Here is a 15760-nt window from a genome sequence, read left to right as displayed (position 1 = left end):
CCAGGACAGAAGAGAATTAAAAGAAAATCTTAGGTGACTCAGGAGAGTTAAGTTTTTGTTTCAATTTTCAGAAGTTGAGAAGCAAAGCAGAGTGGCTGACTGGCACAGTGGCTAAGGAGCCCATTCCTCCCCCTCCCCAGCAACCACAATCAGCCCCCTATGAGCACAGCCCGAGCACAGGGTCCTGGAGCTGTGATAGGAAACTGCTACATGCTCCTTACCTGCCCCAGCCTTGGTGGCTCTGGTGTTTGCCAAACCTCTTTGCAAAATGGGGGAATAGAAAGAAAAAAAAATAAAAAAAAAGAAGAGGATAAAAAAGAAAAAAAAGAAAGAGAAAGGAAAAGAAGAGTGGGAAAAAAAAAAGAAACAACACAGACGCTCCTTAAAAGCCAACAGCAACACATAGCAAATGCTAGTCAAGCAGATCTTCCACGAGATGGAGACTTAAGGCACGTTACGCTTGCCATGTCAAGGGAGACGATTTCAGAGAGTTCTTAAAAAGACAGCGATTTGAGTTAAAAAAGCTGAAATAAAACAAAACGTATCAGCGCTTTAAAGGTTAACAGCCTCTGCTGAACAATATGCGTTTATCCAACCACATCCTAGAGTATTTTTTTCAGCCCTGAGACCAATGAGCACAGCTAAGAGGAGGGCCTTGGGATGGTGGAGAGGCTGAGTTACCCCCTCCCCTCTGCTTTCCCTCTTCTCCACCACCACCACCCTTTTTTTTTTTTTTTAGTTTAGTAAATTAATGCAGCAAGAAACTCCCAAGATCTGGCGAGTCCTAGCAGGGGGAGAGGGCAGAGGGGAAATGAGATGCATTAGGAGGACACTGAGCCACTTTCTTTCCGAGCGCGATGGGAGTGCTTCCCAAGAAACTTCCCCTTCGCTCCCCTCCGCTCTAGCCCTGAGCAATGGGACACCTTCCCTGCAGCAGCAATAACTTATTCGGGAGGAAAATAACCCAGGAAGCCGGAATCAACAGCAGCCAAACGGCGAGCAGGAAAGCGACACAACCGGGACTGCAGCACGGCTTCGCGCTGAAATTCCTGTGGATGTAATTAGGAAGACACCCCGGCTAGCGGCGGAGATTAAAACCCCGGCTTGCCGCGGGTCGCCCCCCTCCCACCCAACCCCACCACCCCGATGGCAACCCGACACCCCCTGCCTCTGCCCCGCTCGCCAGCCTGATGTCCGGAGCGGGATCCCGCTGAAGGGAGGGAGCGGTGCGGGAAGCCCGGCTCCTCCGGCCCCGAGCACCACTGCAGTGGCGGTGGCGGGGGGCACAGCGGAGAGGCGGGACGAGCCGAGCCGAGCCGAGCCGAGCCACCGCCGTCCGCGGCGCTGAGCGGGGCCAGCCCCGGGCGCTGTCCGTGGTGCTGAACGGGGCCAGCCCCCCGGAGCTGTCCGTGGTGCTGAACCGGGCGCTGTCCGTGGTGCTGAACCGCGCCAGCACCTGGCGCTGTCCGCCGTGCTGAACCGAGCCGCCCCCGGCTCCCCCCAGCCCGAGAAAGGGAGGTTCGCCTCCCCTGCCGATTCTCCCCAAGTGCCGGGTTACTTTATTGGCCAAGCCCGCCGGCCCACCCCTCGCGGAGTACAAAAAAAAACAACAACAACACAACAAACAACCAACAACAACGCGGTGAGAGCTGGAAAGATGTGCAACGTCAACGCGCTCGGAGTCTACGTGTGGGAGACGATCGTTTTCTTCAGGTAAGGTTCGGCTTTTCGGGAGCGGGTGAGCAACGGGCTGGGCTGCCGTGCTCATCCGAGCTGGGGGCACAGACCCCTGCGCGGCCCCGGCCCTAGGACAGCGGCGTTCCGCCGTTCTCGAGCTGCTTTTTCGCCTTCGCTCGGTTCCCCGAGCCTGGCTATCGCCCAGCCCCAGTCTCGGGACTTTCCGCGGCTTTGGGAGTTACTCCGTTTAATTAGCACCGCAATCTCGCTAACCGCAGTGCTGAAAACACCGACCCCGGCTGGTTGCAAAGTGACAACTAGTGGCGGCTGGGAATGCTGCACTTGAATTTGCCCGGGTAAATATCCCCAACTCCCCCTTCCCCGTCCTAAGATTGCAGGTTAAGGTGAGGTCTGGAGGAGGCTTTCACTGCTCAGCTCTGTTATCTTGAGAAAGCATGGGCTTCCTTTCCAAGGAGAGCTCACCCTGTCACCGCAGCTTGCTATGCCTACAGCCACTGAACGCAAAGAAATAATCATCTTCCTTGCCCAACTTTGTTTTTCCTTGGTGTTGTTTTCAACACCCTTCCCTTATGGAATCTAAATGAAAGGTAGGGGGGACATCGTGAGCTTTTTGCAATTATATCTATTACTGACTAGTTGTAGTTTGACTCTTTGTTAGATGTGCTCAGTGTTTAAGAGCTAAGGTAGGAGAAGGAACAGTTTTACTCTTCGAGAATTGTTTGTTCCATCTCTCCTTCCCATGGTTTTATTAAATAAACAAAGGAAAATAATAGAATCTGCTCTTCTCTGCCTGCATGAATAACGCAGCCTACTGTAGCAAGTGATAGGTGCCAGATACATGGAATTGGAAAAAAAAAGCTTTCATGACCTGAACTCCTCATCAGTCTTAGACTTCATTTCAGTTGCATTACTCTTCTACGTTTCTGGGTTTTATCAAAGTTTCATGTTTATGTGAAGATGTCATATTGCAGTTTAATGTGAGAAGACAGACATTATTTACATATACATCACTGGAATAATACCAGTTTTTTGGTTTTGTACGAATCACTGTAACATACCTGCTGACACTGGACAGAGCTGTCTAGCTAGCAGTCTCTTAAGAGCACTAAAGTCTTTCTGGGTATAAAAATCAGGGTATCTCCACTTTTCTTGCAGTTACACAGAAAAACAAAGACAGCATGACCTCAAAGCACTTAACAAGGTTTATCTGTTTGGTAAACCATGAAAGAACTTCTAGAAGTAACTAATATCTGAAAAGCAATTTACAACACTCAGTATTTCAGAGCCATCCTTTCTTGTCTCATTCAGGCAGAACTGCACAATATGCTTCTTTTCAGTCTGCCCTACTATATCTATGCACAATAAAACCTCTAGTATAACAAACAACATTGAAGCAGATAAAAAGCAAGCTTAAACAACACAAATGCTCTCAAATACTCTCCAGAAAAGCTTAGAAGACAAAAGGGGGAAAGTGGGGAGGGGTGGGAGGAAGAGAGTATTCCCAGGCATGAGCTTCCTATGGCCATAGTATTAAAGCACCTGAGAGGCTCTCCTCTGAACCACCTGCACAAGTGAAATTGGTACACACTTGTCTTGTCAATCTTGTTTTATGATGCACACTGTTATGCATCACACAACACGCGAGCACTTACAGATTCTCAGCACGTCAATTAAAGTCCAAGGCATTCAAAGCCTCGGTAAAACAATCCCTTCATGTTCTAGTGTAAATGTTTACAATGTTATGAATTATATATACGCATACATACATGTATGTGCTGTATTTGGGTATGTCATATTGCATACTAAAGGAAGTCTAGTTTTCCTGAAATTAATATTTAAGAAAATTTGAAAGTGTTTTAATTCAGTTGCAGGGAGATATTGAAACCAATTTGTTCTCTGTACAGCTATCATTTTCTAAACAAGAAACAGTTCAGTAATTCCTGCTCAGAACTGACTCTGAGCAATGTTTTTCTTTTCTTCCCCCCTCTTCATATCATGCCTTCAATTTACTGCAAGCTAAAAATCTACCAGCCTTTCTAGTCCAGGAATAGCTTTGCTATTTCAGTTTCAGTAAGAGAAGTTTATTCATTAACAGTCATTCATAAACTTAGCATGCCAATTACTCAAGCACTCAGTCATGCATAATGTTGAAAAAACCTCAAGCTGATAATCCAATAATCCATAATAGAAGTATACATTGCTTCAAATTACAGAGTGTACCACACTTCATTGTCAGCCTGTTTAAAATATTCTGGAAAGTGAATCTATGTTAGCACATACACTACAAAAAAAAGAAAAAAGAAAAATCCAAAGTCCTAAAGGAAAATTTGGTATAGTCAATATAAAAGTAAGACTAGATCTGTTGGTTAACAAAAACGTCCTTAACCAGCCTTTTAAAAAATAAGACCCTGTGGGAAAGAGTAACAGCTGGTGTGTGAACACAAACATTATGGTATTGCCAATATAATATTTGTTTCTGTTACAGTTGGGATGTTTTAGAAGGAATTTGCCATAAGCAGCTTATTCTGACATGCCTTTTCTTTCTGGAAGAGCATTTCCCTTTTTGCTACCTGCCTTCCCGGACTGCAGTCTCTTTGCTGTGACTAAGATGTTTACTGAGAACCTGGGTAGAGGTGGAAATGGAAATTGGGTTGGGGTAGGAAGGTGAAAGGGGTCTTCTGACAGCCAGACTGCTTGGCCAATCCTTCCTTACCCACCTCTGTAAAGCAAAATGATATTTCTTGAAAATAATGAATTAGACAATATTTACACAGGGTCTTCCATACGCCTTGCTTATATCCACGGAGACACAGATAAATGTTCTCCCAAAGTCTAACTGCATGTTCATAACCCAGCTCAGTTTTGAATTCCTTCATGTAGAGTAAAACACTGCCCCTGCCCTGTGATGATCTTGCCTCAGCTTTTTGTTGTACGATAGCCTTTTAATAGCTGTGGTGATAAACAAACACCACTGCAGAAGCCTAGGGGTAGGAATGCACCCTGTACAGGTTAGGAAATAAAAGATAGCTTTGAATCGGCACCTTACCCAAGTGGACACTGTCCCATGAGGCTTTGAAGTGGTCTGGGTCTGATTCTTATCCTAATTACACTTCTGTATGTCAGGAATCACCAGTATGACCTTCACCTAATCAAGATGAGTTGGCCCCTTCTGAGCAGGAATCTGTCAGATTCCAGGCTACTGCTCTGAGCAGTTCACAGCCTGAAAGTTTGCTACCAGCCTCAGACCCTACTGGATCACACTAACTGGCTTTTTTCTATTCTCTTCGGTCAGAGACAGACAAAAGCTCTTCAGTTCCAGATTTAAAAAAAAAAAAGATACCATTGTGAATATGATGTCTCTTAAAACAAAAGACATTTTTTCCTGAAACAAACTTTTAAGTAAAATAGGTGATTGGAGGGCTCCTGATTTCAGCCCCTTGAAAATACAACAAAACAAAAGGCAGGGGAAGGAAAAGGACAGTAAGCATATGCATCTCCAAACCCTTTGCTATACCTCCGCAGTGCTAAACAGCACTGCAGAGGTACCCGTGAGTGAAACACTAACCAGAGACTTCTAGAGTCACAAGCTAAGCAACGTAGCAGATATTCTCAGCAGATAGAGTGGTTTACTCGTGATAACTGAAATCTACCAGAAGTTGTGCCTTATGACCTGTTGTGCCTCTGCTCCGAGGCTGTCAGCTCCTCTGTGAAATACAAATGATTTAGCAAAGCCTTGCACTAGGCAGCTCTGAGGATACTCTTTAGCTTCTTTGGTCTGCAACCTATGATAGGCCCATTAGAGACCCTGCTAACAGCGCTGTCCATTTGAGGTTTGAAAATGTGATGAGGTAGACGATTCTACCTAGAAGCCCTTATAAATCATTCAAAGATAGATTAATTTGTTGTCATCCCACCAAAGGTGCAAAGTGTTTGGGACCCTGCCTTCTGCAGGAATTTTTTACACGCTTCATTCCACCCCCAATAATTCACCCACATCTCAGGCAATTAAGACAAATTAACGTGAAGTAAAACATTTTCTAACTTGCAATCTAATCTTAACATTCATCTCTAATAAACTGCCTTATGCAACTCCAGACCTGCTCTCTGTATAGGCCAGAACAAAAGAAAGGTTCCACACGTCCGAACTGAAACCATTTTCCCCCTTTCTGTTGGGTGCAAAGAGCCAGAGAACGATAGGCAAGATGAATAAAACATTACCAACAAAGCTGCTGTCTCGAACGCACTAACAAAGTGGCCTACATCTCTGAGGCACTGGTGCTTTGCAGATTTTAGGCAACATGGACTGGCTGTCCACCGCTGCTCCCGCTGAACGTGACCCTGTCCTGCAGGACCCACTGCCAGAACACACATTTACTCCTCAAATACCCAAAGGAAGCTGCTTCTGGAAAGAGATCAATACGTGGCAGGAGTGGTAGGATCCTGCCCCTACATACAGGGGCACTGCATAATACAAGCTTTCTACAAAGACATCTTTCAAGGAGGAGACTTCAGGTGTATGAATTTGGTCATCCCCCCCTTACTCCTCTCAAGAAGGTATTGGAGACACCTTGCTTGTACGGAGCAAGTCAGCAAAAGGCCTGTTTTAAGTGTCTCAGATTTAATAGCGGAGAATAAAGACTGAAGTTCATTCTGCTACCCACCAAGTGACCCACATTAAGGAGGAAAGCACTTGTAAGCAGCAGCACACTGCAATTCTCCTGTTCTTAGGCAAACACTTCCCTTGGTGACATAAATTTCATAAGCCAACACATCCCCATGAGATGACCTGGGTAGAAAATGATCCCAGTATCTGAATGAGGATGTTAATCAATGTCCAGAATTAAATTACTTCATTATCCCAGTGGCGACCAATGATCATTCATCTGTGATAGAAAACCAGTAGAGAAGTCTGTTCTCATTTCATCCTAGCATGCAGGTGAAAAGGGCTCTCCAAATTTCAGTATTAGGAACAAGATGTCTGACCACCTAATGAATATAATTGCTATTTAGTTACTGACGAAAGACAAGGGTTTTGAGAAACAAATCCTGCTTTAAAAATCACAACATCTAAATCAAAAGCACAACATCTAGATATATCAAATCATCTAAATCTATTCATGGAGTTCCACTCACTCATTTTCTGCAACTCTAGAGATTCCCTGAGAATGCCAAAGTGACTAGTACTAAGACGACAGAAATCAAAAGGCCCTGTATCAGCTTATTTTGTCTGTATCTGCTCTCACTGTTGTGGCACATTAAATCAGGCTCTCACTAATTCCAGTAAATTACCCTTTTGATTGGCTATTGTTACCTTGCATACTTTCTATCGACCTTTGCCTATCAGCAAAGGTGGAATGATTTCTATTCTTATCGTGTGGTTACACTTCTGCATCCTGCACCTTTCAAGAAAAATGGCTTATCACATTTTGTCATAAACTACAAAAAAATAATTCCAGCAAACCCTCCCCATCATGGCTTGATTCACCAGCTCTAACAAAAAAATCAGTTGAAATACTTTTGATAACTTCAGTTTGCAGAGAGGGGGGAAGCTGCTAACACCAGGGTCTTGGGATAAATGGAGTACAAAGAAAGCAGCGAGAGAGGCAGGAATTCTTCCTGCTGCTCCGATGTGAGGCACTGGAGGGACCAGTAGCAGCCATGAGCAGACACCTCATCCCCAGGCTGTCTGGCTGCTGCCTTCTAGACACTTGCACAGCCCAGAAAACAGCAACTTTTGCATTTCACTCAACTTAATAAAGTATTGCTAATTCAGCAGGTCAGTTCTTCTTCAAGGAGAAAAGAATCACTTATCTCTTTCCCTCTCCCTTCCCCCAGATTACCCCAAACAATTTACATTTGTATTTACAAGCCAGACAACAGAGGACATTTCCCTCGAGGGAAGAAGGTTTACGTTGGTATCTCTCAGCCATGCTCACTGCTTGGTGCAAAATAACAGAGTCCCCTTAACCTCTTGGAAAGCTGCCGGTTTGCTCTGGCTGGTCTGGTCCCAGAGGTCGGCATCCTTCGATCCCGGTGGTGTCACAGATCGGGTACACGCCTCCGAGGTGCTGCTGAATCTCTGCTGATCCTTCAGGAAAGCAATGCTCAGAAAACCAGAAAAACAAGTGTGGCTTTTGTGCCCGTCTGTAGGGCCAAAGCCTAGAGAAGGCTTGCAGAGAACAGAAATAGATGGAGACAGATGCGCCCGTCATTTACACGCGCTGAGCACACCCCATTATGCAGACAATTATTTCATCCATATAATGCACCATGGTAAGCTGCTGATCTGGGGACTGCAACACATCTGGCTGGTACATAGACACAGTTGGCATCCTGTAAATACATCTCTGCTGGATTTAAGTGCCAGCTGAGAAAAACAGGAGAAATCTTAATTTACCAAACCCTCATGAAATTTGGATTTTGAGAGGGAGGGGAGGAAACAAAACCAGCATACTTTTGCACCTGCTTTCCTTTTGATTTCTCCCTCTTCATCTTGCCACTGTGGCTCACAGCCCGCTAGTGGGGGAAAAAATAAAATAAAAAAGAGAAAAAAAGAAATGCCTTAGCAGAGAGCCAGGGAACTCTGTTGTTTTTATCAGCGGCTCATTGTGGGGTGGGTTAAAAAGGGGGAAAGCCTGCCAAGAGGCTGCCAGGATGAGGAGTGCCGCATGCACGGAGCAGCAGGGCTTGCAGTGCCATCAATCATCGCATGCGCTGCCGGCAGACGAAAGCTGCCGCTTGCAGCTCCCCCCGCACCTACCCCCAGAGCAATTCCTGCCCCTCTGACCCCAGCCCAGGCTGCGGATCCTGACCCCCAGCCCAGGTGGGATCGGAGCAAATAAGTACATGAATCAACAGACAGCAGCTGTGATCAGTGGTGGATCGGATCGCTATTGCATCTGTCAGTGGCAAAATGCAGTGAGCCAGGAACCGCACAGGAAATCCAACAAAATCCATCACTTCTCACCTTTACCCATTTTCCTCTGGATTTTGGTTTGTTCTTTCATTTTGGATGGTGTGAGTAAAAAGATGCTTTGTGCAAAGCCCCAGGGAGCACAGGCACCTCCTCTCTTCGCTTACAGAGGAGGTATAAACCCAAAACCACGTAAGGGTAAGCCATCATCAGCACTCTTTAACAAATCCTTAGCTCAAAGCATCCTCGTTGGTGCCAAGAACCCCTACGCAGGATGAGTAGGTCCCTTGTTACAGCAGGAGCTGTGCAACACAGGCATTACTGCAGGTGGGAGCAGGAAGGAAGATGCTCTGAATTCCTGGGTGAGGCAGCCTTTTCTTATCTCCTAACAACTGCAAAGACAGGCTGTGGACAAGAAAGTGACTTTACACATGTTATCTTTACTATCTTGTCTCTCTGGTCACTCCCGCTGCTTTTACCTGCTGGAAGTGCTGTCGAGCAGGGCTACTGTTCGCAAAATATCCCCCCCTCACACACACAGAGATCATTTTCTTGCACCAGAGCTCCCCAGATCTGATCCACAAACCCAGATGTGTGCATCCCATCCCTCCTGCTGCCCTGGGCACTTGAGAATCACAAGCATCCTCCAGCTCCCAGCGCCTTCCATCGCACCCTGACACAAGGCTGGGGGCTCAGAAATCACCTGCTGTCGGTGTGGCTAACAAAACACGAGCCCTGTCAGACCCGACTCGCTCTCCCACATCAGCATGGGCCCTGCAGCACTGCCGGGACTGAAAACACACGGGTTTTGTCAGGGAGCTGAGGAGATGAAAGTCAGAGGGCAGCCAGGCAGGGAGGAGAAGAGCTGCCCTCAGCAGGGGTGCCAGAGCTTGGCCATTTGTTCCGAAAGTTACGTCTCTTTATAGTTCATGAATAAGCAGATAAATAACACCAGAAATCAAAGGCAGCACATGGGGAACACTCACCTCCTGCTGCCTTTGTGAGGCTGGGCATTTGCCTCATGTTTGTGTACCCACACCTACGCCAATTAAACTGCACTTTGCCTGCAGTGCTGTTGGACACGACGACAACAATTCTATCAGAAAACAAAAGTTCTTTTGCCACTCATCGTACGCAATACAAAATACGCATGTCAGAGAACCCCAGCTTTACAATGGGGCCCACAATTTTCTAGGTAGGTTGTGTGCTAGCTCGGGTTCCCTTTGCAAAGGATCCGTAGCACAGTTTCAGAAGATAAAAGCCACCACCACTCAGCGCTGGATGTTAAATCCATTTTAAAAGAATTCTATTCAAACCACCTGATTCATCAAAAAAAGAAAAAAGCACTTGCAATATCCTTACTCACCCTTAACAAGCAGCATAAATCCTTAAACTAAAACTAATTTTTAAAAAGCTGCCGTGGCAAACTATTTGAACTGATGAAAACGCGACTGCTGGTGTGACTGCAGAGCTATAGATAGAAGAGCACCCGCGATTTCTCGTAACTCTGACACTTGTCTGGTCTGTGATCTAAAACCTTCTGACGTCAATAGAGGTTCCCACCGCAGCTCTCCATGCAAACACTAAATCACGAATGCATCAACGAAGAGAATATTATTACCTAAAATGTGAAACCTTGTCTTGTAAGACATTTCTCCCCTTTATTTACTGCGCTCAGGAAGGTGGTTTATGCGTAACTTTAAACATCTGCCTAGTCCCCTTGACTTTAAAGGGAATATTCAGCATGCAGACAGCTAGACACATGCTTTTGTCTTCACAAGGTCTTTTTTCATTTGTTTTTCTATGAAAATAGAATTGTCTTTTTTTAAACCCTTCAGTATATGGAAACATAAGGTCCAATGCTGGCATTTGCTGGATTTATTTCACAAATGGTTAAAATCTGAGCATTGACTTGCAATTCTTCACTGTTCATGAGCTATGGTTTCTAACCTGTCTCAGTGGTTTCGGATTATAAATCTCTAGAAAGTCACTACTTGTGCTGAAAGAGCTGTAGCCTCTTCTGGAGGAAGGTTTAGTTGAGAATGTCACCAGGAAGAATTCTGGCTTCAAAACTCTGAATTTAACATGCTTCTTGGGGTGGAGAGAGGTGGAGACAAAAAGTGCCTCCACCAAGTAGTATGAAGAATCAAATGGGCTTAGCTCAGAATATCAGGCACTGAAAGCTTTATCAATAACAAACCCAAAGAAATCAAAAGCTGGAATAAGCCTTCCCTCTGGCTCCCTGGGGCATATCTGGAGGCAGCAGGGAGAGCGGTGGCAGTGGCACTGCAAGAGGCACAGCGAGGACAGGAGGGATGCCTGGCAATGTGTGCATGCACCCACACATTGTTCTCCTGCAATTTCTTGGTCTCCCTGGGCTCCTCCCCTCCCAGCTACACACAGTGCAGATTTCTTTTGCCCCCTAGCCTTTTGCCCAGTCATTTATTATTCCCATATTGCTCTGTCCAGGCAGAGTCAGCAATTGTTCCGAGTGCTGGTGTCTTTCCATAGAGTTAATCAGTGTAATTGGGATGCTTTATAGCTCCAGACAGGATGTTTTGCCATATGGGGTAGGAGCCACGGGCTGCAGGAACGTAGCAGTGGAAAATGGAGACATCTGAATGCTGCAGCCCGAAAAGATTTTCTCACTCCAGCAAAGTTGCGGCAGCTTCCCTGGGCTTGGAATGATTGCAGAGGGTTAATTCCCCAGGGGTTGTGGAAAAGTGTCCCCCAGCTCCTCTCCTGCTGTACTGCTGGTCCCTGGGGATGGAAAATGGTGTGCAGGACCTTTAACCCAAAGGATCCCCAAATGCTCTCAAACTTTAACTGATTACATCCTGCGGCTACTGCAATGCAGTTACTTGTGGTGCAAGAGCTAGAATTGGTTTAAGCAGCTCATAGCAACTGAGCACAACCACCCAGGCCAGAGACAGCAGTATTTACAAGCCTCCTTTTTCCTTCCTACCCCCCTCCTCCCCGTGTGAGTAATAGTAATAAAACAATAAGAATAACTGAGTAGGTCACTGCATAGCTTGCTGTCCAGTTCTTCCTCAGGGTGAGAACTCCTTCCTCAAACGTTCTCCAATTCCACATCTCACCAGCCTTGCTGTCCACAGCTATCTCCCTATCCTTTCCCAAGGTCCAGCTCTGCTCCATGCCTCTACTGCTCAAGCTCTCAGATGAACAACAGCACGACCAAAAACCCTAAGCCGAAACCTAAGTTGTAATTCCTCCCCCCAAAAACCCATCACAAAGATTAACTTCACAAAGTCATGCCTGTAGTCCGCCCCACATCCACGCTGCATGGTGTAACCTCCTGCAGCTGAGCATGAGCACACGGCGTGCAACAAGCACACCCGTACCCCTCAGAGCTCCTGCTCTGCACCAGACCAGGCCAGAAACACGGCACCAGGGCTCCCTTCTCCCCCTGCACCTCCTCTCTGTCCCTCCTGGCCACTTCTGCTGCTGCAGGCCAGGAATTCAGGGACAACGTGACAGAGAAAAACACGCAGAAAATAAGTTTCATCCTTTTTAATTGAATTGTATATCAATATTGATTGTGCTATTCATTTTGATAGTAAATCTAATTTTTTTTTTTTTTTAAATCTGCTTGCTGTCTCTGCCAAGCATCCCCAGGCCAGCGCCTGGCAGCATTCCCCTCCAGATAACATGCTGACGTGCAGTCAGGAGCAGCAGGCTCGCTGCAGGGTTTGGGACTGTCCCTGTCCCTCCCTGCAGGGAAAGCTCTCATCTGTCTGTCCGTCTGTCTGTCCTCTCTGTGGCTGCTGAGGACAAGATGGAGACAGGCAGCCCCGGAGTCAGGCTGAAGAGGGGCTGGGCCATGCTGGGCTCCAGTCTCTGCTGGGGGGGACTGGGGGGAGCCAGGAGAGCAGAGCAGGGAGCGGGACTGGGAGCACTGGTGGCCACGCTCACGTCTGGCCTCGGTGCGTTCCTACACAGCCCCTTCCCGCGGGAGAGTTGCCATGGGTACCGCAGCTCTGCTAGTTAATCATGGACAACACACTGCTTCCCTCTGCCCAAATGGCCGATGTTCTCTTTGCGACCGTGGCTCCTGCTAGAGTCAATAAAAGTCCCAAATCCCTGGCCCGTGCTGCGGGCAGGGAGGTTGCTGGCCTTCCCGCAGCGCTCCGTCCGAGCGCCTAGCAGTTCCAGGGCTCAGCAGGCAGGTGCAGGACTGCCCAAGTTTTCTTCTAAAGGCTAAATGCATCCAAACCATCGGCAATGTACTTCCCCCCCAACACCTTTGCTCCCTGGGGTAGTGGGGTGCAGCCTGCTCTTGCATCTCACAGCCAGCTTCGTCAGCCGTGGCGCAGGGACCGTGCCGAGGTGCAGCAGCAATTCAAGCAGAGAGGGAAATTACCCTGCAGAGCGATTACTGCTCCTGCAATTAAAGCCAGGAGAGCGCAGTTTCCACCAGGAGCTCAGCTAGCCAAACTCAGCTACCTTGGCTTGCAGATGGGAGCCACTGCTCACATGTGAAGCAGCCAAAAAAAGGGAAAACCAACACAGACAGCACACGGCTCCTCAGCAGACAGGTGCCTCGTTCTCCCTCCTGGCTGCACAGCTTGGCTGGTGCAGTCTCTCTATCCCACCTCTTTTTCTTCTCTGATGACCGGGCTGGGGACAGCCTCATGCTCAGTGTGAATAAGCTCCCCTTATTCTCAGAGAAGGGGGGGAGGAAAACCAGATGTTCCCATCCCAGTGCTCAGGATCAAACCAAACAATGCACCCAGGGACAAACTGAGGTGTTCTCCAGCCCCCCACCTGGGCAGAGGCTCGCAGGGTGCCAGTACCGCAGGCCCAAACAGCACCAATCTATGTGCACATCCAGGTGAGCAAGCCAAAGGCCAGCTCCAGCCCCAAAGTTACACACCTGCATCGCTCGTGCTGCTGTGCGTGAGCTATCGAGCTCAGGCAGCAATTTCCTTCTGCTGCATCCCGAACCCCTCCATTCGTGGAAGCAGGGTTTGCCATAACGCTCGTATTGTGAAGCGGATATTCCGGACTGAAATCCAGCTGCACTAAGCGAGGTCAGCGGCATCCAGACCTAAACCCAGCTGCAGTGACTAGAGGCATGAGTAGCCCCACACAAGAGCTGTGCCCTGAAGGGCTGAGGCCAGGGACAAGCCCAAGGCATGGAAGCAAGCTGGAACTTGTCCTCCCCACGTCCCCAGGACCCCACACCGTTCAAGGCAGGCCTAGCTTTGAAGGCAATGCAGCAAACGGTTATACTGGTCACCTGAGCCTGCCCCAAAGACCTGGTCTGATATTCCCCCTTTAATACCTGTTTACAGAAAACAGCACATCTGAAGGACCAATGCACGAGCCAGCTACCCTGAACATTATTGTCAACACACGACAGCCAAGCTTTCTGGCTTGCTTTGTATGGATAGATCAGGTATCTTCCATTTCATCAGCCCGCAGAGAGCCCAACCAGAGGAATAAACCCAGTGCCGGTCTCTTGAGCCACTGACATCGCACCAGCTTCCCTTCACAGGCACCTGATCCTTCCATGCTTTTCAGAGATATTTTTCCTCTGCAAACACTCATTTCGCAGTGTGCTTTTGCGGCCAGACATTCATTTTTTCCCCCTCTCAGAACTAAAGATTAACAATTAAATTATTTGACAGGGGAATAGAGGCCCAGTGCTAATTAAATTCCTTGGTCTCTCCTCTTTGCAGAGGAAAAAAAATAGCTCTCAGTATCAGCATTCAACCAGAACAGGGCAGTTTGTGATGTTGGAGTTAATTAAATGGGCAGCCATGGGCACAGCCAAAAAAAAAAGAAAAAATAATATTTCTTGAAGGCCATACAAAGGTTGTGGGGAAAGAAGGAAACGACCAACTGGGAGCTGGGAACTGAGCAAGCTGGTGTGCCCAGACAGCAGAGGGATCACCTCCTAAACCAAATACCTGTTTATATTTCATCTGGCTGGCTGGAACAAAACAGCAATGAGACACAAAGCAAAACAGCACTTGCATAGGCTGGGAGAAACCCGTACCGGGTGTCCTGCAAAGCTTGGCTTCTCTGTTTTAAGCAATGTAATTCTTCAGTGGCCTGAGCAGCTGGGCTCTTCGTCTCCACCTGCTCTCACATTCACGTGCCTGCTGGTGGGCCAGAGCTCCTGGGGGCTTGCTGGTGTCTGCTCACACACCGGTGTTAATACCACGGAAGATTATGCTAGTTCAGTCCTTTGATGCAATCCTTCCCGTTGTTGTTACAGTGACGATTGCACGATGGCACTTTCTCAGCCAGATCCACCAGGGATTGCACCAGTGTAAATAACATAATCCGCTGTCTGGCTGCTATTAAAATGCACCAGGATGCTCTCAGCTCAGGCAATACTCTTGTGCCAATGCAAACTACATCCTCTGTGTTTTTGTTGTATGTTTTGCCTCTGTTTATTCGGAGAATAAATTTTCTCCCTGAACACAACAACCCACTCTAAAGTTACAGTTCTCTTTTATCATCAGTATTTTTCAACTCACTTGGTGACTTCCCCCTCCTTGTCTCTGCTGGGCCAGGAGATGAGCAGTCCTGGGGGACTTTCAAGGGTGCTCCTGTACAAAATAACACAGGGAGAAAACCCCAGGAAGCTCCCAAGGGAGCACACACTGCACTGGCCAAGATGAGATGATCCTGGATGAGAACAGGAGTTGATAGCTGTTTGGGTGCTGAGCTGAGCTGTTAAGGCACAGCTTGGTTGTCACACCCAGAGCGAACATCTCAGTGCTGTGTTAGACACAGCCCATCCCTCCAAAGCATGGCAGGGTGGACCAGCCTCCCTGCTGTCCCCAGGGAGGTTTTATATTATTATTCTGACCTAGAAAATAGACATACCTGCCTGCTGCCCACAGAGCCTGTTGCTGGAAAGGTTTTGCTGTTTCCTCACCCCCCACTTTCTTGCCAAGTCTCGGGGGGAAGTTGTTACAAGCTAGTTTTAGAAAAATATGTAGTAACCAGGAGGAAAGTCAGGGCTTAATCATTCCTAAGCCGCCCAGGTACAACACACAGAAGTCACCGGAGCTCCTAAAACACACACCAGGAGGCATGAAACCATTCTTTGCAGTTTCAGCATAATCCCAAAGGTGCTCAACAGAAGCTGCTCGGGAGGGTGGGCACGAAGCT

The 15760-nt window shown here is 47.6% G+C and overlaps 1 protein-coding gene and 1 long non-coding RNA gene across 5 annotated transcripts in view; one reads left to right on the top strand and one right to left on the bottom strand.

Moving 5' to 3' along the window:
* The window catches only part of LOC308177847, a 170021-nt gene that overhangs the window by 137257 nt on the left and 17004 nt on the right, over window positions 1-15760 (bottom strand). The gene's annotated exons all lie outside the window — the stretch shown is intronic.
* Window positions 256-15760, top strand: part of GLRA1 (glycine receptor alpha 1) — a 54728-nt gene continuing 39223 nt past the window's right edge. The window contains exon 1 of one of the 2 annotated variants that reach the window (XM_080555671.1): window positions 256-1713. In XM_080555671.1, the coding sequence (XP_080411797.1) occupies window positions 1658-1713 (56 nt within the window). In that variant the 5' untranslated portion in view covers window positions 256-1657. The remainder of the gene's footprint in view (window positions 1714-15760) is intronic. The other variant, XM_080555670.1, reaches the window with a different exon arrangement.

This window comes from Anser brachyrhynchus (genome assembly GCF_964034855.1).
Source record: "Anser brachyrhynchus genome assembly, chromosome: 14".
Classification (NCBI taxonomy): domain Eukaryota; kingdom Metazoa; phylum Chordata; class Aves; order Anseriformes; family Anatidae; genus Anser; species Anser brachyrhynchus.
Note: the sequence above shows the minus strand (reverse complement) of the source record. Positions and strands in the feature narration are given on the sequence as shown.